The 27,540-nt window shown below is 40.9% G+C and overlaps 1 protein-coding gene and 1 long non-coding RNA gene across 2 annotated transcripts; one reads left to right on the forward strand and one right to left on the reverse strand.

Annotated features, from left to right (window-relative positions):
* Positions 1-1,769: 1,769 nt before the first annotated feature.
* LOC122652869 (transcription factor PCL1-like) lies at positions 1,770-27,387 on the reverse strand. The gene is made up of 2 exons (XM_043846749.1): positions 26,315-27,387; positions 1,770-2,423 (listed from the first exon to the last, which is right to left on the reverse strand). Exon 1 carries the CDS (start codon positions 27,311-27,313, stop codon positions 26,345-26,347), a length of 969 nt encoding a protein of 322 aa, XP_043702684.1. The 5' UTR covers positions 27,314-27,387; the 3' UTR covers positions 1,770-2,423; positions 26,315-26,344.
* On the forward strand, positions 3,902-5,099 carry LOC122652870. The gene is made up of 2 exons (XR_006331659.1): positions 3,902-4,238; positions 4,961-5,099. It is a non-coding gene; the product is annotated as an uncharacterized LOC122652870 (long non-coding RNA).
* Positions 27,388-27,540: the final 153 nt, after the last annotated feature.

Raw genomic sequence — 27,540 nt, forward strand, 5'->3', positions numbered from 1 at the left:
TTCCACCAACAAATCAGTATAACCTGCTCTAACACCATCCAGTAATGCAGTTCGGATTGCCAAAGCTTCACCCACCATGATATTATTAAACATGGCTGAAACCGAAACCGCTCGAATTGGCAAACCCAGATGATTCCAAAAAACATAACCCAAACCACTTTTGATTTTGGAACAAAAGGAAATTCAATTCTGTTCGATTTTGATTTTACAATTAAAAGCATTGGCTTAATCCAAACTCAATAAAATCAAAATCTATCAGAAAAAACTGTATAAACACCGAACACAAACCGAATACATGAACTGAATTAGACGGATACATAAAAATCGAATATGAACCAAACCCAAACCAGTTGAAATTTAATTTTTGGTTTTGTTTATTAGATCCATTTGGTTCTGAAATGTACGTATTGTACCTTGAACCAAACCAAAATCTAAAACCGAACCGATTGCCAGACATTCAATTCTAAGATGAAAATCCGCATAAAGGACACGGACGGAAGGTGACACCAACGGATTGCAGAAAGGTGTTGTGCTCATCTGCAGAGTGGTCTATCACCAATAAGGTGACCCAATGCCCATTTTTCCATTCTCCTTTTCTGCCTCTGTTCCTGTATTCATTTGAATGAACCAAAAGTATCACATCAGACTGCAAGGAAGTACATTTCATCAGGTGTTATTTGATTTGCAGATCGATGGGATTTCGTGCAAACTCAAAAGCCTCTTTGGTGGATTATAGGCATCAGTTTTTAAGTCATATAATGGTTAAACCTCTTGAAGATACTGAAGAGCTGGCCAAATGTCCACCCAACCACCATGCATAGAAGAAGCCCCTGCATGACAATAAAAGAGCTTAATCATCGATTTCAGGAACCTCAGCAGTAAATCTGAATATTTGGAACAAATTTTGTTGAATTGTTCATATTTTCTCAAATGATTATGAATCCCAGTACTTAATTAAAGAAAAAAGACCCCGAGGTTCCTATGCTTCGGAAAATGGCTGACCTTTCTCAGAGGTAGAGCAGAGACATTGGCTCGGAGAAGGATGTTCGAGCATGCAACCATACAAAAACTGCTTTCTCTACAACTCAAACAGTGTCCTGACATTCTGAAGTATGCAGCCCATAAGCATAACCCACATGAAAAACTCCACTTGTTTTAAGATCACAACCACCACTTCAAAGACTTCACTATTATTCAAGAAGGTTTTCATAAGGATGTAAGGCTACTAGCTTAAACACATTAACGTCATGTCCAAGAATTGTGGAAAAGCAATACACACAGCTTTCAGATGCTTTCCAAGATCCTCATCACCACCATCAAAAGAGTTCACCAAAAACTCATTTCATGAACCACCTGAACATTCCAAACTGTACTCTTTTACTATTACATGCCATCAGGGTAAGGCATCGAGCTCCTCTCCAGCGAGCCCAGCACCCAGGTAGTGCCCAGAGGGGCATCCAACGACTGGGCTGGACAGCACAAATCATGCCCCTCTGGGCACTTCCTAAGCGCTGGGCGCCCGGGAGGAGCCTGATCAGATCCAAAAGAGCACTCAAAAACAGGGTTTCTTATTTATTATAAAAGACATTTCATCACTGTCCTGACATTCCATGGTAAGACCTTTCTGTTCTATGTGATCTAGCAAGAAAAAACAGAGAATCCAAAAGTAATCTTTGTTCATTTATTCCAGTTAGCCCATCGCTGGAATAAATTGAGAAAGAGGAAGAGAGACATTCCACATGACGACCACCAAATTCCAATGTCATAAAAGAAAATTAATTCAGGCCCCCCGTATTAATGTTCATAAGCATTGAGTACACAAATGGATCTGAATGTCATGGCAGAAGCTTGCAGGATGGTCCAGACCTGGGTTGGGAAGAGATAGTGAAAACAAACCCTCAAGGTTCTTCGTAGTATACATAAACATTATGACAGACTGAAAGATGCTGACCTCTGTTCCATTTCATCTGAAATCCCTAGAACAAGCTTCCCTCTCTTCACAAGTAGACGAAAAGATGAACAAAGATATCAGACTCTGGATTGCAGGGACCAAGGTTCCTTCCTGGTACATCAGCGGAAACATACTCCCAAATATTATTAGTTCAGCTTATGCAGTTTATCTTATTTTCTCCTGTGAGATAAGTCTGAAGCGAACCCCACCTTTGCAGTTCATAGCTGATGGAGGCAGCAAAAGCAGTGTTACCATGAAGTGGAATTCTGTATCAGGGTGTTTCATACTACCATCACCAGAGCAAAGAGTGCTAATGTTAGCAGATGATAATTGATGTAGGTAAGCATATTATATCTCCGATCAGCCGAAACTGGTTTTAGGAAACTTGTCATTCTTATTGGCACTTCCAAGTTCAGAAAGCAATTCTTGCCAGCCAGCATTCCAGCTTTCAAGTATGTTACTTTACCTTCCTAGACAAAAAAAAAATAAGGGAAATCCAGTCTTACTAAGATTATGAGTCTCATGAAATCTTTTGATCACAAGGTATGAATATAGAAAACAAAAACAAATATATATACATAACAGAGTGTGACTGGAAAGTGCATAGCCCTTCTATTGATTAGAGATGTGTCTTATTGATGCATTTCCAAAGCAATGAAACCATCTTAAACATATAAAAGCTTCACTCCATTATTTAGAGAGGATAAATAGTTTTGACTTTCCTTATAGGACCAATATATATTTATATATACATAGAGAGAGAGAGAGAGAGAGAGAGAGAGAGACTGTGTGATAAATAACAATACGTCATTGATCAATTTATTTGGAGCAAAGAGGCAGTTAAAGATGCTCAATAGATGGGTAGGAGCTTACAGTCAATTTGTCCTTGCTAATGAACAATGGTAAAGGTGGTCTCCTGAAACATCATGAGGACAAGAGACAAAGGAGGGTGCATAACTGAAGTACTACCCAACTTGCTCCTGAAGCAATCCAGTTCCTAGTGTCAGCTTACATTCAGATTCTATCTTATATTGATACTCCTGCAATATGATGAGATTCCCACATCCAAATTCAAGGGAATCCAATCCCCTGCTTAACCAGTTATCAAGGTATTTGACATTCTGTTGGTCTATCAGCTCATCTCCTTCTAGGTTGTAAAAGGATATAATAGTATTACTATAGCAGCTATAAGCTTCTCCAGAGTGTCGTCCATCAGTGCTTTGAACATGTGACTTCTGTACTATGGATGCAAGCTCCTATTTCTCATTCTTAGATACTGGTGATACTCCTTCCATCTCACAATGATTGGCCCTTCTTAATTTTGTCCATCCTAAATTGTCCATTGTGCTAGTGAAGTAATGGACATTACCCTCCATCCTTCATTTCAAAATTTGGAAAAAAGTGGGAGAAGAATCTGTACACGGTAAGTTAGATTGAGAACAACATCAGAAAATAGGTGGGTTCTAATGCTTTAACTGCTCTTCCTTAAAATTTTGATTTTCCAAAGAAGATCATCATTATGGAAGGAACAAAATATCCAAGGGGCATTAGCCAACATAATTAACTAGACTTATTTAACCTTCTAAAAGCTACCGAGGCCTTTTGGCCTTTTATTCTCCTTCATAATTTCTGTGTTTCAACAAGAGAGAGCAAACACATACAACAAAAAAAGTTTATACCAAGATGTCACCTTGATGTGAAACTAGAATTGAAAATTTTAGTCACAATTGAATGAGTGGATACCACTTAATGTCCAACTTGTCTAGTCTTTTGTTTTGAGAATTTAGTCCTTGATTCTTGAGACTCATGCACAAAAATATTAGGTTATGCAGATAGGACAGACTCATTGTCAGTTCTATTTTTCAGATCCACTAGGTTCTCCAGTCAAATTCCTCAGTGGCCTTTTTTTTTTTTTTTTTTTTTTTTTGGGGGGGGGGGGGGGGGGAGGGGGAGGGGGGTTGTTCCATCCTCTGTTGAATGATAGTCTGTGAAGATGGAAGTTTTCTTCCTTGCTCTAAAATTCCAGCCTTTAATGCAAATCCTTCCTTGCTCAAAGACTGGCATTTTTATCCTGCACTTTAACTCCTGAAGCAATCTACTCCACTCCATCACGGAGAGGATCTACCAACTTGAAGAGTTGCTTCTTTGCTATGTTGCATGACCAGCTTCCTCAACTACTAGCAATATAAATTGCCAGTTGCAGAAATTGAGGCAAGAAGAATAGAGTTTGGGTGTTTATAGATATAGTTCCACAAAATCATGTTTGATGGATAAAATACAAGCAGTCGTGTGCTTAGTTAGTAAGTTCGGGAACGGATACGTACGGCAGTTAAACGGATTAGACGGTAATAATACTTTTCAAAAATCCGGCTTCATAAAATGCATACGGTAATAATACGGTACGCGTTTAATACGGATATAATACGGCATAGACGGCAATAATACTTTAAAAAAAACGGACATATATTCATTATATAACATGCATTCACCACCTAATAAACAAAATAATATCATGATTTTATTAACTAAAATAAACACAATAATATAATATGCTATATAACATCTCTAAGATTATCATTTAACATACCAAAATATCAATAATCTACAAGAAATGAATGTAGATTGTCTGAAAATGACATGAGCAAGTTGAAAGACCAGAGAAACAAGAGGAGAGTACAAGACTTAAGTGCCGCTTTGTTGAACGGAGATGGCGAGGATGATTGGAGATGGAGGGCGGCTACTTTTGCCTGCTACGGTTGGATGTTCAACGCAAATCGAAAGGGACGAAAGGGAAAGTGAAATCGTTTCCCTAAATTTTAATCTTTTGGATAATTTTTTTTTTATAAAAAAAACGTATAATACGTGTATTATTCGAGTATAATACGTGCTTGCTTAAAAAACGTGTTTTTTTTATAAAAATACGAGAAAATATGGGGACGGGAGTATTATACGTTTAAAAATACGGGAACGCGTATAATACGCGTATGATACGCGACTTTACTAACTAAGGTCGTGTGTCGTTCATTACTTGAAAGGGCTGAGACCAGACACAACAATGAGATCATCAGTGGGAACTTCCAAGTTGTTGACACAGCTCCTGCACATTCCCATGCATGTGGAGCTTAGAAAGTGAGAAGCCTATTGATTTGAAGGAAAAAAAAAAAAAACTTTCAAACCTCAAGAATTCAAAGAAGGCATGAATCCCATGGGGACTAGTCAACTTATTTCTAACAACCATGATCGATTGAGAAAGAAAGCTGTATCAAGGTTTCATATGTTCTCAGGGAATATAACTGATCCACTGATCACTTTCGACAGAGGACAGAACCAGGAGTAGGAGCAGGAGCAGGAGCAGGAGCAGGAGCCAATAACGCTCTAATTTTTTTAGGGCTATTATGGATGATAGCAGGGCAAACTTACCCCAGTTATTGAATCGGTTTGGTTTCATCCAATGACCCATTTGGGCTCCATTTGTTTCAGCAAGAAAAGTTTTTCCTGAAAATCAACCATTAGTTATTAAAGGGAAAAGGTTTTGTACAACACCAGCTCAAAAATGAAATTGCACAAATGCACACCCCCTCACATATCACTGTTCATGTGAGGGATGATATGTCATAAAAGCCCCTGCCCCTTAATTAAATCTTAGGTTTATGAGTGTAAGAAAGAGAAGGAGAAGATGTTGGAGGAGGAAGGAGAAGAGAGGAGAAGATGGAGAAGACGAGAGAGAGTTCGGCTGTAATGTGTAAGTGTATTCATTATTCGAATCCGTCCGAAAGCTAAACGGATAAAATATCTGATCCGTATCCGTATTCATATCCGTTTAGCACTATCCGAATCCATCCGCTTGCTAATCGGATGCGGATATAGCATTATCCGAGCCGAATCCGATCCGTTTACAACCTTAGTATTCACGTTACACTCCACACCTCTATTACTTCATTACTAGGAAATAAGAATATTACATACACCTCCCTAGAGAGGTAAGAGAAAAGAAATAGAAAATACATAAATGGGCAACTAGACACAAGACTAGTTCCCAAACTACCCTTATCACATAATTAACAATTCTAACACCCTTTTGGCAGATTCCAAAGAGGGTTCATTTATTCATCCAAAACTGCACTCAGGCAATGTAGGGACCGCTCTCCCACTTAAACTTATTTTGTACCTTTGTCATTATCAATTTTTCTTTTTGGATACATTAAAAAAAATCACATTTCAGCACAGTAGATTGAGGAAAATTTCCAAAGGAGGTTCATTTAGTCACCCAAAATTGCACTCAGACAGTGTAGGGAACGCTCTCCCACTTAAACTTATTTTATACCTTTGTCATTTTCGATTTTTCTTTTTGGATACATTAAAAAAAAATCACATTTCAGCACAGGAGATTGAGGAAAAAACTGCAGCCATATGATGGGCCTGTATCCTCCATGGGTGGCAGGATTCTATGCTTGACCATGACAACCACTTTTTTTAAGAAAATAACATCCAGAAAATTTAATTGCAGGCTGCTCTTTCCTATTTTTTATTGCATTAACTAAAATAATCTATTCTTTCTATTTATAAAACAATTTATTTTTGCAGTTAAACAGATTTCTGTGAAACCCTCTGCAAAGAAAAATGGAGCCTGAGTCATTACATCATTTACACTGGCATATTACCATCTTCTCCACTAGCAGTGTCATCATTGGCACTGCCAAAAAACAAATAAGTCTAGCTTTTGAACCATCCAACGTATCCCCATATTGACTCTTATCCCCTTCAACGGAATCAAGGTTCTTAATGAAACACTAGAGAGAAAAGCCGATCCTTTACTATAAAGCATTATTTATCCTCCTCGAAATGGTCAGCTTGTTAGTACATCAAATTCAGTTTTAGGAGTAGGCTTCACATTCAGTTCATCATCCATTAGACCTCCATCTGTACGAACTCATACAAATTTTGCTCTTTTCTGATGTTTTTGTATTTGAAGAACAATGTGCAGCCTACAAAGAAAAAGATCAGGATTATAAAAATGAAGGAAAAAGAGCAACCACAGACCATCTTGTCTCACTCAAAATCAGCACATTGCCAGCATATAAAATTTCTCTGCACACTTCAACAGGCATCCTACAAGGCTACATTCCACAACTGAATTTACAAAAGCTTCATATTTGGATGGTCCATGTTTGCATCTCCTTGCACCGTTCCAAAATTGGTGCTTTGGAGTTTCTACAATAAACGGCTGTCCCCCTAATCTTTGCAGCTACAAAGTACAAACTAAACTCATATGACCTTCAATTGATCAAAATGCCAATTAAAGAAATTCTCTATGCTGTGGATCAAGACAAGAAACATCTCTAAAACATCATGTAGACATAGCCACTTTCTTGGCTCCTCCAATAAAATGTATGAAATGGAAACTCAAGGTTGTGGCTCTGTTACTTCTTATCTGAATCACTAGAACTCTCCTGATGTTCCTTTGAAGAAAAGGAACTCAAAGAAGTCTGTCCTTGAGAAATCCCACTATTGTTCGTACAGCATCATTTTCAGCCAAAAAGTCGACAATTTGATTGTTCATCTAAACCCAAACCTAAAGTGCAATTATAGATAAATCTACAGGTAACGAACAACAAAACTAATAAAATGGGAGTCTCCAAAAAACCCACTCCCCAAATATATCTAACCAACCCTCCATTGTTCCCTTCACAACAGAAGGTCAGTGTTCTTTCATTTTCTCCAATTTTTTTATAACAATTATTTTTACATTATCTAACAAAGCTGTGGAGACACTGATGGGGGGTAGGTTGGAAGAACTCTAAAACCCTCCCGGATAGGATCCCAAGTTAAAACCCCACAAACAACCCGAAAATTAATTGAAAACTCAAACCTCTAAGAATAACACCAACTCTAGGAAACAATAGTTGATAGGAAGGATAAGGACCCTTCAAAAGATGGGAATGTTCCGATGAGTGGTTCGGCAGTAATTTGAAAAACAGTGATCTCATGGGCAGAGATCCTTGAGATGGAAAAATGAAATTAAACTCAATCCAACCAACAAATTGATCTGCGATTTGGATCAGACCTCAATCTCAGTAGATCAAGTCAAAATCCCTAAGGTTTCACGACGATCCAAAAGATGGATTAAAAGTAATTTTGAAAACACAAATTCTGAAATAGAGAAAACTGAGAAAAGAAAACAAAGGATTACTTACTTGAGTATTGATAGAGAAGAAGATATGACTAAGCATCCCACCTAGCCTCGACTGGAATCCCACCAGCCATTAATGGTATCCCACCACATAGCACCGCATCTCACAGCCATCTAAGTCTCACAGAATAAAACAAAAGTCTCAAGCCAAATCTCATTAATCAAATTCGTGTGCAAGGCTGTAACCCCTTGCAAACTTATATAGAAGACTCAATAACAAACTCACACTAAAATTGAAATGCCTAACCCAATCCTTAACTAATAAGGCACCCTAAATTGAATAGGAAAATGAAATAATAAAGAAAATATACTCAGAATAGGATTCTAACTAAACTAATGAAGTAAATCCCGTTTTCCTACTTTCTACCCATATTTTAGGCTCATTAAATTGGCCAATTACAAAGTAAACACATAGAATCAAAGGCCCATTGCATACATAACCCAACCCAAAGCTTATTTCCACAAATATAAGCCCCCTCTAGGAGACTTATCTGCATCAGACACCTGATTCAATTTTTGAAGCAGATAAACAAGCTTCACAAGTATTCAAAACTAAAGACATATTCCAATCACTAATAAAAAGATATATGAGGAGGTAGGTAGAATAGGGGAATTATGAGCCCCATCTGAACTTCCAGAAACTCCTTTAGATGGACAGGAAGACACAAAATTTGAGCCCCACCTAACCTGCCTCATGGCAGATAGGGCCATAGAGGGAGCCCTCTTATGTGAGCTTCATGTAGGAAACAAGAACCCATACACAAATTCCCTTTAAAAGCAAACATCACTTGAAGTAATGTTTAGATTGGTAAAGAGTGGCTGCTAACCAATCCTAGTATATATTTTAATATATTTATACCAACTAGAGAAATACTTTATCGTATTCTTTAGGCATTCACATACATCCTCTCTCTCTCTCTCTCTCTCTCTCTCTCTCTCTCTCTCTCTCTATATATATATATATATATATATATATATATATATATATATTAGTGAACTACTTGTAGAATATTATCTGGAAACCATAATTTTTCTTTCCCTAAAAGTTTTGTAGGAAGATTGGCTGAATGTGAAGAAGCCATGGAATCCATGGATAATAAAATTCTGATTCTTCTTATCAGTTAAATATTTGATTCTTTAGAATGTACACAGCACAAGATATCACTGACCTTGTGTACAAAGAATGAACTTGTTCAGAGTCCCAAATCAAAAGCCTACTCCAGGCATGTTTGTCCTATTTCCCTTTCCAATTAAAAAAAACACAAACAGTTGATCCCATGGGTTAAAAGCTGGTTAGCCCAACAGGAGTAAAACATAGTACAGGATTAGAAAGAAAAGTAAAAATCCCCGCGGGTTGGCATCACTTGCTGTCATAGTTGTCAACGTCTTGGTGTCAAGGCGCCTTGACAACTAGGGTCGCCTTGGTCCCCTCGACAGGTACACTATGCTTGCCAGTTTTACGAGATCGTTCCCCCTCCAATGCCTTGGGTAAACTAGAAGCCTTGCCATATGGAACTACAGCTCCGTTTGGTTGCAAGGGGAATCAAAGGGAAGGGAAGGGAAGGGAAGGGAAATTTTCAAACCTAAAAAAGAAACTTTTGTAATCACTACCCCATGTGATTGTATAAACTATTTAAATTTCTTACCATATTTAGTAATGATAAATTTTACATATAATATTTATTTTACATTTTAAACCAAAGGGAATTGGATGCAAAGTAAAGTGGAATTTAATAACCAAATATGGAATGATTTGGAGGTAGTGATATTGTCACATGGGGTAATGATTACAAAAATTTCGTTTTTAAGTATGAAAATTTCACTTCCCTTCCCTTTAATTCCCCTTGCAACCAAACAGAGCCTACAAGTACCCAAATATCCTGAGGGATTCAAACAGTACCAATTATAAGGAACATACAATTTTCAAGTGTCACAAGCTTGTGTATCAACCTATCAGGTCTGCCTACACTCCTAAAATACAAAAGTACTGTTGGAGTATTGGATCATATAGCTATCTAGTTGAGGGCTGGTAGGGAGTCGGGAGAGATCTGAGATGAAGCTCAGAGTTGCAGGAGAAGAAAGGACTCACACGCACAATCACACCACATGTTGGGCAACCCAATTCAATTTCTAATTCGTTCATTGTGTCCATTGTTGAGTTATATGCAAGTATTTAAAGAGAGAAACAACAAGACTCCTAGTTAGACTATGAAACTGAAACTATCCTACGTATGCAACTCAAACAAATGAAAGGACCAGTCAAGTGATATTGCATCAATTCTCCTCCTCCGAAAAGAACATGACTCCGTCGAGTTTGGAAAAGGACCAAGGAGGCCGTCTAAAGCAACAAGCTGGAGGAGGAACGACCCTGCTACTTTCTTGAGTTTAATGTAAGGGAGATCCTTAGCGGGAAGAAACTTCATTGTTTTGTTGCCGTGCTTGAAGCAGTAGGTATTCACATACCTACAATGTGCTGCCATCTTATCAAACAACCATGGTAGACCAAGAAGAATATGACACCTTAAGAGGCAGGATGTCACACTGGATTGCATCCACAAAGTCACCAATAAAGTAGGTGAGTAAACACTTATCTGTAACCTTGATATTAGTGGTATTCACCCATGCGCTTTGTCTACAATCCCAGCTTACGCACATCTTCAAAGACGACATTAGTGCAACTATCTCCATTAATCACCAGACTACATAACTGATCGTTGCACTTCACATGGGTCTGAAAGATACTGCCGCGGCACCAATCTTCATCCTCAGTGACTTTGTGAGTGGTCGGAATAGGACGAAGAACATAACAAGGATGCCACTCCTCATAACTATCATTGTTGTTGACTTCACCTGGTCAAGGTTTTAGGTCTCGATTTCGGTACTGGTTTCGCCAGGCCACGAAACTGAGATCTCAGCGAGATGATGTATTTTTTATTTTTTTTGAACTCGATGCTAGGTTTTGGTGGCCATATGGCCAAGATAGGGGCTGAAACTTGACATTCCTCCTATTTTAGGCCTTCTAAACACAGTGGAACAATTAGTTTTTACAAATTCAAACCCAAAATGGTACTTTGACTACGAACCCTAAGTTGGTAGTCTACGGTGTGCGTGAGGTCTACCCTAGGCTATTCCACAGTTCACACAATGTTTAGAACTCATAAATAATTAAAGTAGAAGTGCAAGGCAACTTAAATAAGCATTAGGAACTAAAATACATCAAACCATAAACTATTACATACTACATAGTGATGGACTGATTATTCATAATTGTTAGAAACCTTTCCAAAGACATAGTCACATAGATCAAATAAAGACAAGCTAGTAGCCTAGAACTGAAACGAGTGCCGGGCCGGATCATCATAATGACCACATAGGTGTTGTTGTTGTCGAATCAAGCTCTGCTCTGATTGTATCACAAAGGCTGGCCATGACATATGGTTGTGGAAGTAACACTCAAAGTCGTGCACAACAGCCCTATAAACTGAGTCATCAAAGTACTGGAGGTACCCTAACCTAGGGTATATATCTCCGAAATGTAAGGAACTCCATCGAGAGCCACTGCTACTAGATGGTGCCTGTGGAACCGGCATAGACATGTATGGTTGGGGGGCCGGGACCCCAAAGATGCTTTCCACAAAACCTGACTCAGTGTGTGAGTGTGACTGACCTTCATACTCATAGGCAGAGGGTAATGATGATGAAGAGCCAGCCTGTCCAAAGCCCCCAAACTGACCATACCCAGATTAGGAGCTTCAATCTTCAATGCACCAAGCTTTGATGAAGTGCTGGAGGAGAGATTTGTCAAAACAAAAAAGAAAAACAACCCCCAAAGAAGGAGTTTTCCCCTTCACAGTAGCGAGATAGGCGAGACAGCCGAGAGAGAGGCGAGAGAAAAAGTGAAACTCATCGAAACAGGGTAAGTTTTAAGTTAAAATAGGATCTGGTTCGACCGAGATGAACCGAGACGAGATATTGCGCCGAGATCTTGTATTATTTAAGTATCGCAGCCAATCTCATTTCGAGATCCCACGAAACCAAGATCTAAGTGAGATCTCGCCGAGATCTTAAACCATGCACCTGGTTCAATTGTCTAACACCAAGGTGCTCTTCTGGAACATAAGGGATAAAAGAATCCTTATCAAAATAAGCCACCAAACGGTTGGGACACTAAGCAGTGACATGTCTGTATCCTTCGAATATAAAGCATCAAAAAAGATTTATCGAAACCACACCGAGGCGGAGAATATGTTCTGCTAGGGCGTGAAGATACCATGTCAGAATCACGCCAAGGTGGAGAATATGGCCAACTAGGCCATTAAGATGCCACAGATGAACCAGTATCCAGTGGTTTGCTGAATGACTTTTCTTGGGGGAAAGACTGTTGTTGACTGTAACTGTTACTAATGTAAGGCTAATTTACAAGTAAACTAACCCCAGAATTACCCACAATACAATGAAATTCAAGCATCAATCAATTCCCAAACCGCAGACCCTGTCTATTCTGAATAAGAATTAGAAGGCAACTCAGTTCACCTATATGCCACCAACAGATGGACCTGAGATTCTGATCGATCCTAGGTCTATTTATGAGGAATCAGCCCTCCAGATTTGGGGCCTGTTCTGATGGTCAGATAGGGGGATGGAGGCTGGTTACATAATTAGAAAGTAAACTGTAACTAGCAAACCAGCAGCAGGAATGGCTCCAAACTTGGATCGAAGGTAGGCCTCAATGACAGGAATAACCCTCCAAAACTTAGCTGATTCTGATCAGTAGTTCCAGAGATAGATAGGGGTAGGGGTCGGCTCTCTCAGCCTCTCATCCTCTCTCAGGATATTAAATTGCTAAAAGCAAGCTTTTCATTCATCAATAAATCATTGGGAGGCCCCTTGGGTCTATTACAATATATAGGACTAAGTTACTAAAGATAAAAAAACAAAGAATAACTTGATGCCTAAGTAACTCTAACTTAGTTGTTGTTAGACAACTATTACAAGGACACTACTGACTTACCAAAATAAACAAAGATGCTGAAACTAAAAAAGAAAGTAACTTAACTAAATACCTCACTAACTTGTTACCCAAGTAAATTAAAAATAGAAACATTACTGAACTCCTAAATCCTCCATGCATAGACAAAATTGAATCTTCTAATAAAGCCTCCATGCAATCTGGTCTTGGGCCCCACAGGATCTTCTAGTAACATTGCCACCAAGGCCAATATATCTGTGACACTATTCACGTGAACAGTACCACATGAATACTACCTCGGGTACGGTTCACATGAACAATAACTTTTTCTGACTCTTATTTTGGTCTTTCTCCTCATGCTTCGATCTACATCAACTCTCCCCCACTTAAAAGAAACTCGTCCTCAAGTTTTATAGAATTTAGGGACAAGTTTGGTGTGGTGCACGTCCAGTTTCAGCCCAAAACAATATTCCAACAGCTCACGGGTGTTTGGAATGTAATCTTCGAGACAAGGAGCTTTGTCTTCAAAAAATTCAGGTGGGATCATGAACGCTATGTGATCAACTTCAATATCATCCGCCATGTCCATTTGGTCTTCTACAGTTGTGTCTTCGTCCTTTTCAAACTCTGATGCAGCATGGAGCTCTTTTGGTTCGTCTTCCTAGTGGTTCTCAATCAGTTCAGTTGATGCTTCAGCCACCTTGCTGACTGTAGTGCCAAATTCCACATTGTCAACTGTCGCAACTTTGCTTGCTTCAAATTCTTCAATGTAAGCCTTGACCTTCGAAAATTTAAGGACTAACTCCTCTTTAACGATAGAAATCAATGGAACTTCTTCAGCATTAACCCTAATTTTAGGTTCTGGTTTACTAACTGGAGGTTTCTTCTCTTGTTGCTCTTCCATATTCAAAACTTCAACAGTCACGGAGCCTTGGCGAATAGTGTTGAGTTGATAATTTAACCTTCGCTGGAAGGTAGAGGTTAAATATTTGTCCTTCAATATTGCTTTCATCTCCTCCCATGTAGTAGGTTCTTCACGACGACGGTACAACCTTTCCTCATGTATACGCCACCACTCTCATGCTGCCCCAATCAGCTTGGTACGGGCTGGCTTCATCTTTCGTTCTTCGGACTAGGTGAACCAGTCAAAGTAATCATCCAACGCACACAGCCAATCATAGAATACAATGAGGATAGGGGTCTGCTCTCTCAGCCTCTCATCCTCTCTCAGGACATAAAATTGCTAAAAGCAAGCTTTTCATTCATCAATAAAACTTGGCAGGCCCCTTGGGTCTATTACAATATATAGGACTAAGTTACTATTACAAGGACACTGTTGACTTACTAGAATAGAAACAAATATGTTGAAACTAAAAAAGAAAGTGTTGAAATAGGTAACTTATTAGGACTGCTTCCCAACCGATTGGGGAAGTACCCCTAGTTAGATTAGGATGTTTCCTCTTTATTCCCTTTTATTTTTCTCTTCTATTTTTCTCCTTTTTTATTGTTTATCTCCCTCAACCGAATCCTAGTTTGGTATTCCTAGTTGTACTAGGAATCCCTAATATGATTAAGACTGAGGTTGATTCCTATTTGTACTTGGATCCTTATCATTCTACTTAATATAAATACAAGGCCTGTGTGATCTAAGGATCTACAGAGTCTTACCCTAATTCAATTATCTCTACATGGTATCAGAGCTAATCTCGAATTAGGGACCATCTCCCACGATATTTCAGTTTTTTCTTTTTTTTCTCTCTTTCTCTCTCGGTCTCTCCTTTCTCTTCTCCCTTGTTCTCTATTGTCACATAGGGCAGCACTGATGAGGTGATCTTTCGATCCAGTTGCTGCCCCCATTACCTCATGGATGCTACTACATAATTCTGTTCGATAGGAACCAGCACTTCCAGCTTGCGCAAATTGGAGCTTCAGTTCTTTGAGGATTGCGTCTACTTCTAATACAAGGCATCATCTCCTTTTTTTTGAAGACCAGAAACTGCAGCAGGAATATCTTATTATTGCTTCATGTTCCTATCTCAGATCTGATCATAGTTTCAAGACCTCCTTGAGATCGATATTTACCAAATCAGGGTTTTTTTCCAAACCCTGACAATTGTCGATCTAGGAGTTTGAGCTCACTACTGTATCTGATTTTTGAAGGCTTCTTCTCCACCTATTTGGACCCACTCGACAGCAATTTGGGCTCCCACAGTTCAGTTTTATTGAAGAGGACCTCCTTGAGATCGATATTAGCAAAATTAGGGTTTTTTAAAACCCTACCTCTATCAGATTTAGAGCTACTGCAGTTTTTTTTTGGAATCTGATTTCAGGAAGTTTTTTCTCCCATTCTTAAGGGCTCCTTATCCTCAGTTCAAGTCCATTCACTGCAAGTTTTTTCCAGCCCCTTGGATCCTTCATCGATTTCATCAAATTCAGGGTTTTTTCAAAACCCTAACCATATCAATATAGGGTTCTTATTGGCTGCTGGTTCTCATATTTGGGATATCACTTGAATATATTTTTTGGCATTTTCTGCTGCCAGTATGGGTGACTCTACGAACTCTACAGCTACCTCGGATCATGATAGCAACAACAAGACAGATTATCATAGTTTTTCACCTAACCCTATCAAACTGGATGGCTCTAATTACCTTCTATGGTCCAGATCAGCCTCCTTTGCCATTGCTGGCCGTGGTCTCACAGACCATATTGATGGCACTAGTGTGAAGCCCAGTGATAAAGGCCCTGCTCAAACTAAGTGGCTTGCCAATAATGGTGTTCTCATGTCATACCTCATAGGCTCTATGACTTCAGAACTACAGCATAATTTTCTTCTTCTGAATACTGCCGACCAGATTTGGGCTACTTGCAAGGAAACCTACGGGCAGCTTGGTAATGATGCCCAAGTTTATGAACTTCGAAAAAAGGTACTTCACACTACTCAGGGAGACCTTTCTGTTTCGAAATACTATGCTACTCTCCGCAGCCTGTGGCAACAGTTGGACCACTTCTCTGATTTTCACCCTACTACAGTTGATGATATTGCTTCCTATAAAAAGCATGTGGACAAGATTAGGGTCTATGACTTCTTGGCTGGTTTAAATGTGGAATATGATCAGATTCGTGTTCAAGTGTTGGGCCATAAACCTTTTCCCACACTTGAACAATCTTATGCCCTGGTGTCCTCTGAGGAAAACCGTAGGGCTGCCATGTTGCACCCTCCTACTACAGATAGATCAGCTCTCAGGGCTGCTGCCCCAGCCTCTTATGCACCTAGTGGCACTGCTTCTCTTGGTGATTCTACTACAGGGAATGTTGTTTGTGAGCACTGCCACAAACCCTATCACACCAAAGAGAGGTGCTAGAAACTTCATGGGAAACCGGCAGATTTTGAAGCTAAACGGGCTGCCAAGACAAAGATAAAGACAAAGCCCAAGGCACATCAGACTGCGACTGTTACTGCAGCCCCTGCTACTGAAACTGGTCTATCCCAGGATGATATACAGGCACTCCTACGTATGCTCAGGTCTTCTGCTGCCACTGCCTCTACTACATCAGCTACTGCCAATTCTTCGGCTCCTTCAGGTTCACACTTTGCCCGGTCAGGTATTCCTTTTGGAGGTCATTGTGCTTCTGTGGCTTCCCATCCTTGGATCATAGATTCTGGAGCCACAGATCATATGACTGGTTCCTCTAGTCTGTTTCACAGATATTCTCCCACTTCTGGGAAAGATAAGGTCAAAGTAGCTGATGGTTCTCTTTCCTCCATATCTGGAACAGGAATCATACAATGCACTTCTTCTCTTCCCATGACTTCTATTTTGCACATACCTAATTTTACTACTAACCTCCTTCCATTAGTAGTATTACTCGTGATCTTAACTGTAAAGTCACTTTTTTTCCTTCTCATTGTGTATTTCAGGATCTGGACTCTGGGAAAACGATTGGATTGGGTAAAGTGCATGGTGGCTTGTATCTGCTTGATGAAGGTCGCTTCTCTCCATCACCACTACCATCTTCGCTACATCAGAACTCCTTGGTCTCTTCTGGACTCTACCAGTGGCACTCTCAGTTAGGTCACCCCCCTTTAGGCATTTTAGCTCATTTATTTCCTAGTTTGGTCACCCTACGTACTAAGGATGACTTTTTTTGTGAGGCCTGTGTTCTGGCCAAACAAACACGTTCAAATTATCCTATTTCAAATAAAAGAAATTCTACTTGTTTTAATTTGGTACACTCTGATGTTTGGGGCCCTAGTCGTAAACCATCTATTTCTGGTCATCGTTGGTTTGTGTCTTTCATTGATTGCCATTCTAGGAACACTTGGGTTTATCTTTTGCACACTAAAAATCAGGTTTTCTCCTGTTTTCAACATTTTCATAAAATGATACAAACTCAGTTCCAGGCTACTCTCCAAATATTGAGAAGTGATAATGGAACTGAGTATACTGAGTCCCAATTTCAGAAGTATTTGGCTGACCATGGCATTATTCACCAAACTAGACTGGCTGTGTTGATACCCCTACCCAGAATGACGTGGCAGAAAGAAAAAATCGTCACCTACTGGAAATGGCCAGGGCTTTGATGTTTGCGAGGAATGTTCCCTCTCAGTATTGGGGGGATGCAGTCCTCACTGCTGCCTATCTTATCAATAGGTTACCTTCTCGGGTTCTTGGTTCCCGTACTCCCTCTGATATTTTATTGGGCCATTCCTCCTTCATTGTGCCTCCCAAAGTCTTTGGGTGTGTGTGCTACGCTAGGAATACTAGCTCCCCTGGCAAACTTGAACCTAGGGGGCTCCGTTGTATTTTCTTGGGTTATTCTCCGACCCAGAAAAGTTATAAGTGTTACCATCTCCCTTCCCACCATACCTTGGTTAGTATGGATGTGGTTTTTCATGAGACGCTTTCTTATTATTCTTCACCACCTCTTCAGGGGGAGAGTACAAGTGAAGATGTGCCTTTTGAGATTCCTCCACTGGAGGTTCCTCTAGCTGCTGCCCAGCCCCCTTTGGCTGCTGCCCAGCCTCCCACAGCTGCTGCCCAGCTTCCTTTGACTGCTGCCCAGCCTCCCACGGCTACTGCCCAATCACCTTTGGACATTGCTCCACCTTCTCTGACTGTTCCCCCCTCACCTACTGGGAATCCTTTACAAGGGGAGACCATAGAAAATAGTGATGTTAATGTTCCTATTCAGGGGGAGCTGACTCCAGTGCAGAGAACTATTGGTGAATTTCAGAAGAGAATTGACAACTCCAACATACTCACCTACACAAGGGGCAGAACCAACAGAGGGCAGATGCAATCCACTTTAGCACCAATACCCATTCAATTGCCGGCTCCAGATCCAGATCCTCCATCTCTTGGTAATCCCTCCTCCTCCGACCTACCTATTACTCATTGCAAAGGTACTAGGACTTGTACTTTACATCCTATATCTCGGGTTGTCTCTTATAGTTCTCTTTCTCCTTCTTTTCGTGCCTTTGTATCTTCTCTCTCTTTTGTTTCGATTCCTAAAAATTGGTAGGAAGCTTCTACAGATGGAAAGTGGAAGGCAGCGATGTTGGAAGAAATGGGAGCACTGAATAAAAATAATACATGGGAACTTGTGAATCTTCCTCCAGGGAAAAAACCAGTTGGATGTAAATGGGTCTTTGTGGTTAAACAGAAGGCTGATGGTTCTGTGGATCGATATAAGGCACGTCTGGTTGCAAAGGGGTTCACTCAGACTTATGGAGTAGACTATCAGGAGACCTTTGCACCCGTGGCAAAGCTCAACACCGTCAGGGTGCTATTATCCTGTGCTACAAATCTTGGGTAGGATCTTCAGCAGTTAGATGTCAAAAATGCCTTCCTCTATGGAGAGCTTGAGGAGGAGGTATACATGGACATTCCACCAGGATTCTCTAATGACAGGACTAAGGGCAGGGTTTGTAAATTGAAGCGTGCCCTTTATAGTTTAAAGCAGTCACCTAGGGCTTGGTTTGGCAGATTTCATAAGGCTATGATCTCAGCAGGTTACAAGCAAAGCAATGCTGATCACACGTTGTTTATCAGACGACTTGGTAACAAGGTTACTCTTCTCATAGTCTATGTGGATGATATTGTGGTCACTGGTAATGATGATGTTGCAATCAGGGATTTGAAAATTCTTCTTGGCCGTGAGTTTGAGGTCAAAGATCTTGGTTCGCTAAAATATTTTCTGGGGATAGAAGTTGCTCGATCTTCAAAGGGCATCTTTCTTTCCCAAAGGAAATGTCCTTGATCTATTGACTGAGACAAGGCTGCTTGGTTGTCATCCTTCAGATACTCCTATGGAAGCTACTACAAAACTTAGGGAGAAAGAGAGTGAACCTGTTGACAAGGGTGCTTATCAGCGGTTAGTGGGCAAACTAATCTACCTTTCTCACACACGTCCCGACATTGCGATTCTTTGTAAGTTTGGTGAGTCAGTTCATGCATGATCCCTATTCCTCTCATCTGGATGCGGTCCGTCGTATTTTGAGGTATTTGAAGTCGGCTCCAGGAAAGGAAATTCTTCTATCTTCCAATGGTCACTTGAAGATTGAAGCCTATACTGATGCCGATTGGGCTGGTTCCCCTGACAGAAATCTATCTCTGGCTACTGTTCCTTTGTGGGTGGGAACCTTGTCACATGGCGTAGCAAAAAGCAGAATGTTGTGGCAAGGTTTAGTGCTGAATCCGAATTCCGTGCGATGGCACAAGGCATTTGTGAACTTCTGTGGCTTAGAGGATTATTGCAGGATATCGGTGTTGCTGTCCATCTTCCTATGATGCTTTATTGTGACAATAAAGCAGCCATTAGCATTGCTCATAACCCTATCCAGCATGATCGTACTAAACACGTGGAGGTTGACCGACATTTCATCAAGGAGAAGCTTGAAGCTGGCCTCATTTGTGTTCCCTTTGTGAAGTCTACTGATCAACTAGCTGATGTGTTCACTAAGGCACTGAGTAGCAAGCTGTTTCATCCTATATTAGTCAAGTTGGGCATGCATGATATATATGCTCCAACTTGAGGGGGAGTGTTGAAATAGGTTACTTATCCCCTATCCGATTGGGGTAAGCAGTCCTAATTCTATTAGGACTGCTTCCTAACCGATTGGGGAAGTACCCCTAGTTAGATTAGGATGTTTCCTCTTTATTCCCTTTTATTTTTCTCTTTTATTTTTCTCCTTTTTTATTGTTTATCTCCCTCAACCGAATCCTAGTTTGGTATTCCTAGTTGTACTAGGAATCCCTAATATGATTAGGACTGAGGTTGATTTTGTACTTGCATCCTTATCATTCTACTTAATATAAATACAAGGCCTGTGTGATCTAAGGATCTACAGAGTCTTACCCTAATTCAATTATCTCTACAGAAAGTAACTTAACTAAATAACTCACTAACTTGTTACCCAAGTCAACTAAAAATAGAAACAAAACTGAACTCCTAAATCCCCCACACATAGACAATATTGAATCTTCTATTAAAGCCTCCATGCAATTTGGTCTTGGGCTCCACAGGATCTTCTAGTAACATTCCCAACAAGACAATATGGCTATGAGCCTGTGACACTGTTCACGTGAACAGTACAACATGAATAGTACCTCGAGTACTGTTCACATGAACAATATCTCGTGAACACTGAACAGTAACTTTTTCCGACCTTTTTTTCCCCCCTCTTCTTCATGCTTCAATCTACAGAAGTTGATCCTAGGAAAAGAGTGAAAATTTACTTTGAGTGTAAGGCCGTTTCAGACTTTCTTCTACATGATATGCAACTGTATTGCATCTTCCATAGGCAGTTGATTGGATGCGAGTGCAGCACTAATCTGAGGGTGCAACCCATTGCAGAACTGTGCCACCAATACTTCTTCATCCCACTCAAATCAAATCGAGTAGTGTAATAATAGAATCTGGCAACAAACTCCTCGACTGTTAGGTTTTCCAATTTCAACTATGCAAATCTAAGGTGCATGCACTGCTTGTCGGTGGTAGGCAATAATCTATTGTTCATGGCTTCACTCATTTCAACCCAAGTAGTGACTAACCCAATACTTCGGGTTCGATTCTGTTGTTGTTGTTTTATCCACCAAACTCGAGTTGTGCCTTTCAGTTTAGCCTCTACAAATAATACTTTCCTGGTCTCAGTCAAACCGTACCATCTAAAAATGTCTCCAAACTGTGAATCCAATCAAGGTACTGTTCTGAATTATTATCCCCATAAAAATCAAGAACGTCCAGATTTGCTACTCTTTCAGCACCATAACATCATATCAACCAACTCCATAAGGTGGGGTGGTGGCGGGGGCTGATCCTGTGGGACAGAGTTAGAAGAATCCCCAGACTGCATGGTACTCTTTCCTTTATCAAAAGCCACCAGCTGGCCAACAGAAGCTTGTGTGGTTGTCATCATGGTATGGAGGGAACTATTAGTTACAGTGAGGGTATTGACACGTTCAGTGAGGGTGTCAATTTTTGTATCAGTTTCACTTCTGTATGAATTGAACTGTTGGCTACAATGGTTAACCTAAGCAAGAGTACACTTAAATAACGAGGAGTGGCAAAACAGTAAATAAATAGAACTTCCTAATAGAATGGCAGGGCTGTAATTTATGGACTGTAAACTAAAGAAAAGAAAGTGTGGTGTAACAAATTGATGGGGGAGGGGTAAACTTGGAAGCTAAATAAAAGAAACGACAAAGAAGAATGAGAATAGAAGGGAGGGGGCAATTCTAGAAAGAAAAAATTGTAACACTTTTAAAAAAAAGTGAGACATAAGGAGGGGGTAATATAGGAATAATAAGGTTTTAAAAGCTACTTATCGTGGGAAGGGAGTCCAAGGAGGAGTGGTAGACTTGAGAAGTCTTCTACTTGAACAAGGACTCGATCAACTAGGGAACCGCAAGGGTAGAGCACTGCAACTGGCGAAAAAGGCAGCGGTCAATGCGAGGAGGCCCTTGCGATGGAGATAACACAGTGGAAAACTAGGAGGTAATAGAAGCGGGAATCTAGGAGCAACCAAGTACAACTTCTCTCTCTCTCTCCTGAATCTCCTGCTCTCTTCTCTTCTCTTTCTTCTTTTCGTTTGTTGTTGATGTGTTGAGTTATGTAGCCACAAGGGCATTTTGGGGTTTCTTCCCCCATAGCCGACTCATTAATTAGAGACGGCTATGAGGGGCCATCATTGTAATTAATTTTCTCTTTAATTATAAAATATAAATAAAGGGCTTGGTGATCTTATTGATCACTCAAGCATTCAGTTGTATTGGCTGCTAACATGGTATCAGAGCCAAAATTCTGATCTAGGTTACAGTCCTCAAATTTTCCTTTTTTCCTTTCTCCTTCTTCCCTGCCCTTCTCAAAATTCTCTCTCTCTCTCTCTCTCTCTCTCTCTCTCTCTCTCTCTCTCGGTTCTTTTCACCGCTTAAGGGCACAGCACTATGAGGTGATCTCTTCAAGATCTAGTTGCTGCCCTCCACCTTACCTCATTCCAGATTATGTTTTGATTGAAGGACTACAGGTGCTGACCAGATTCTGCATTCAGTTCTCCTATTTTTTGAAGATCGATTTCTTCCCTTTATTGAACAACGATTTTTGCCCTTTTGGAGGTCTTTTTTCTGCTGCTATTGGTCTGTCCGAAGACTGCAGATTTGAATCAAGAAGAACTCAGATTCAGCCTCTCCAGAACAGGTTTTTGACCTAATTTTTGTTTTACTGGCTCACCAGAAAGTGCTGATTTTTGGAGGACTTATTTGCTACTACCAGAGGGAGACTCGATCCAATTTTTGGCCTATTCTGACGGTCCAATTTGTGGGAATTCACAAACCCATCTCTAGGCTCGATTTCTTCACTAGTTGAGCAGTTCGATTGACTCCACTCTCTTGTCACTATGTCTGACCTTACTACAGCTTTGTTCGGATCAGATGGATCTGGTCATACTGAGTACCTCCCTTTTGCTGCAACTAATATCAAGTTAGATGGGACCAATTACCTAATGTGGTCTCGATCTACTTACCTCACTATTGTAGGTCACGGTTTTACAAGACATCTTACAGGTACCACAGTTAAACCTGATGAAGAAGGTCCTGGTTCTCCCATGATTCCTTGGTAATGGCTTATCTTCTTAACTCCATGCATCCTACTATGGCATGGGGTTATCTTCTATTGAACACTACTGCCCATATATGGAAGGCTACCAAGGAAACTTACTCTCAAGTTGGGAGTGATGCTCAAGCGTATGAACTGCAGAAGAAGGTTCATGATACAAAACAAAAGGAGTTATTTGTCTCTCAATATTATGCAGAGCTCCGTAGTTGTTGGCAGGAGCTTGATCACTACACAGATTATCAGCCCACCAATACCACTAATATTGCTGCCTACCGCAAACATGTTGACAAAATTCGAGTTTATGATTTTTTGGCTGGTCTCAACGTTGAATATGATCACATTAGAGTACAGATTCTCAGCAGAGATCCTTTCCCTACCCTGGAGCAGTTTTATGTTTTGGTGCCTATATTACGGGGCTTCTTCCTTCACTGGTGACTTGGGAGCTTTGGAACGAAAGGAATAGTAGGAGACACGGGGAAGGTAGGCGATCTGCAGGTTCTATAATCGAAAGTGTTAAATTTTGGGTAAAAGGTCTCCCGTATCCCCCCAAGATAGGACACTCGACTTCCCCTAGAGATATTTATATTTTGTAGTGTTTTGGCTTATCGGCTCCTCCTTCCCCGGCTGAAACGTCCCCTCCCTGTTTATTGGTGTCCGCCTTTCGTCTCGGTGAAGCTTTATGTGGATGAGGCTTGTAGAGGTAATCCAGGTGTTGGAGGGGGCGGAGGGGTCATCAAGGATAAGGAGGGCATTGTTTTGGCAGCCTTCTCAAGCTTCTATGGTGAGTGCACTAACTCGATTGCTGAGTTAAGAGCTTTAAGAGATTGTTTGAAACATAGTTGTCACCCAGGCGCCTTGACCTCGCCGCCTTGTTTGTGTTGCCTTGTTTTTTTAACCCCCTCGACTCCCTTGATTCGCCTAGGCGCCTTAACAACTATGGTTGGAAACTTTGCCATGATTTGGGTCTTTCAGATTTTGTGGTTAATTCAGATTCTGTGTCCATTGTAAGGATGGTAAATCTCAAGAAGTGTAATCTTTGGAGGGGATGGTACTGGTTTCAGGAAGTTATGGCTTTAATTGCTACTACTCGGCCTCTTTTATCCTTTGCTTATAGGGAAAGTAACAGGGCGGCTGATTGGATGGCCAACTTTGCTTGTGATACAGATTCCTCCATCACTTACTCTTTTGGCAGCCAACCATCGGGGGAGCTGAAACCTATTCTTCGGGAGGACAATGTTGGATTGCCAATTTTCAGACAGTAATTGTCCGGCTTTTTATTCATGCTTATGTGGGTTGGGATAAGTTTTGAGTTGAGAGTGTTAGCTCTTTGGGTTGGGGTAAGGTGGTACGCCCCCCCCCCCCTTTTGTATTCTTTATTCATTTTTCGGATATTAATAAAATCTCAGGGGCTGGCCCGGGTCCCAGGTAATATTCGGGATTAAAATAAAAAATAAAAAAGGACAGCCGCCATTCAGCTATGCTCCACCCTTCACCTGCAGACCGATCGACTTTACATTCTGGGTCTGGTTCGAGTACTACCACTGTTGACACCTCCAAATCTGTTAAGGAGCCTGTCAAGTATGAGCATTGTGGTAAGCAATGGCCCACTAAGGCCACTTGTTGGAAGTTACATGGGAAGCCTGCTGATTTTGAAGTAAACCGTAAACATGGTGGTGGTGGCAAGGGTCGTGGTCAGCCTACTACTAAGGCAAATCAAACCGATACAGAACCGAATGCGAGGGGAGGGGTCGATCGAAGGTATGAAGTAAGGGGGTTTACCACAAGGGAGTCGGAGGATTTTTATTATTATTATTTTTTTTATTTTTTTTTAGCAAAACGCTAGTAGGTTGTCTACGGAAACAGAGTAGAGGAGTATCGAGAAGGTTATAGTGGGAAGGGAAGGAGATGGGGTTAGAGTTTTGATTCGACTTCTGTTTTCAACAAAATCGATTTTCTTTTTCTTTTCTTGTCTTTTTTTTTTTTTTTACTTGGTGGAAACCTAAGGGGTGGTATTTCACCATAGGAAAGGGGAAAGAATGTGGGTGTTGCGAGGGGTTTTGCTGCGGAAGTGGTTGGGTTTCAGTGACTGTCAAACGGAGGGATGGGGTTTTTCTAATTTGGAGAGGGGTTGCTGTGATAATCGGAAAATGGGGTTGAGGGTTCGGCTGATGCTGTTGAGGGTTGGGGCTTCTGTTTTTTTTTTTTTCCCAATGCTAGTAACGTACAGCAGAAACAGTAATGGGAAAAAGATCTGGGAAGAAGAAGAATAAGATGAGAGAGATTGACAAGAGAATGAGAGAAGTTAATGGGGAAAGAAATGGATCCTTCGCCTTTGATACCAAATTGGTGGAGGGTCGATAGAGAGTGGAGAGAAATCTGAGATAAAGCTTAGAGTTGCAGGGGAAGAAGGGAATCACACGCACAATCACACCACACGTTGGGCAACCCAATTCAATTTCTAATTCATTCATTGTGTCCATTGTTGGGTTACTTGCAAGTATTTAAAGAGAGAAATAAGAAGACTCCTAGTTAAACTATGGAACTGAAACTAATCCTACGTATGCAAATCAGACAAATAAAAAACTGAAATAAATAAATTAGTATACTACGTCCAACCCTTGTTAGAACAAAATCCCAGGTTGGACTGGTTCCGTCTGGGTTTGGGTATCCAAAGCCTATCATGCTGGTCTAACCAGTCAAGTGATACTGCATCACTATCTTATCCAGGTGCTCAGTTCGAGGTACATAACACTTTTTTTTGGGGGGGGGGGGGAGTGGAATCTCTTCTACTCTATTTTAACATTTCAGTCTTCATTCCCAGTTGTCCATTTATTTAAAAGGAAACGTAAATTCAACTGCCTCTGCTATATGAGATTCTAAATTCTCAATCTAGAAAGAACTGCCAACACCCAAGATGAGATTTTGATGCATATTGAATTCATAGGCATGATTCTTCGGGTCCACTATCGAGACTATTGAATTATCATCTGATAATGGAAGTCTACAAGGAATAGTACAAGTAGTGATACTAATACGTAAATAATGAAGAATAAAGATAAAGAATACCGAGAGACTCACCTCAATGGCCCCCTGTTGCGAAGGAAAGTCTTGAGTAATTTCATTTATCGTTAGGGTTAACGTGAGGATAAGACATAACCGAGCCGAGCTTATTACCCGACCAATCTCGCTGCTGCTCCCGAAACATGTTATAGGAATAGGGGTCGAAGCCATGACAGGTAGCAGAGGTGGGTGGATTACCTACGGGCATCCCCATATGACCATGACCGTGGGCATCACCAAGTACCGGCATAGGCATCAAAAAGTACGGCATAGGAAGCGGCATGTGGCCATTGGCACCGGATTCGTGAAAGCTCTGCGGCACAGGGGTTGATGCAAAGAGATGATCCGAAGAGGAGGGGCCTTCGTCGGACAAGCCTTGCATCCTCTTCAAGTACAATCGATACTTCTGGAGATGGCTGGCGACGTTTTCTCTGGTTAAACCCTCCACGTTCATCAGTTGCATGATGGTCTTGGGGACGGCGTTCTTGATACCCAAATGTGCGACAACATCGACGAAGCGCTTGTGAAGTTGCGGAGTCCACATCAATCGAGGCCTTTTCAAGGTTCGAGCAGAGTGATCATCATTATTATCGTTTGAATTCTCGGTTCGCAAAACCGAATCTACCTCTTCAGCGCTGTCAAGTCTTCTGATCTTGCGAGCATCGGAGCCGTCCTTGGTGGTACTCTCAGGATCATAATCGTCACCGTCAACGACCAAGGGTTCAAGACTTGGGTCCTCGGCGAAGGAAGGTAAAGACTTGAGGTGGTTGGAGGAAAAAGGCTGCGACTGGCGGCAGAGGCTCGATAGCGTGTTCTGCGAGGCGCGATTCACATCGACCATGGTTTTATAGGGCTGGGGTGATATACTGAAAGCCGAGGCGAGCTCCGGAGGGATCAAAGACTGAGACAAGGGCGTCAGATCGTCTGCGCTGGGCAAACCGGCCTCCCATTCCAGAACTCGGCCATCGTCTCCACCACCTAGGCCTCTTAAGTAGCTGTTCCTCTGCACTTCTTCCCCCATACTCATTCCTTCTTTTGCTTACCAATGTTCAATGTTAATAATTCAATCAAGTCTAAGGTAGCAGAGCCAAGAGATAAGAGCACCCAGTTCGCAGAAATCGAGGGAATTAGGGTTTTCAGAAACCATGGATCCATGCGCAGAGCTTAAGCTTGAAATTCCGGAACGTTATTAGGAAAACATGTTAATTGACGACTTGAAAAGGAAGACAAAAAAATCAAGACGACTTATGAACG

The sequence above is a fragment of the Telopea speciosissima genome, chromosome 2 (genome assembly GCF_018873765.1).
Source record: "Telopea speciosissima isolate NSW1024214 ecotype Mountain lineage chromosome 2, Tspe_v1, whole genome shotgun sequence".
NCBI lineage: Eukaryota > Viridiplantae > Streptophyta > Magnoliopsida > Proteales > Proteaceae > Telopea > Telopea speciosissima.

Excerpts from the sequence above, each read along its gene's own strand:
- LOC122652869 (XM_043846749.1), bottom strand. The coding sequence starts at position 27,313 with ATGAGTATGGGGGAAGAAGTGCAGAGGAACAGCTACTTAAGAGGCCTA.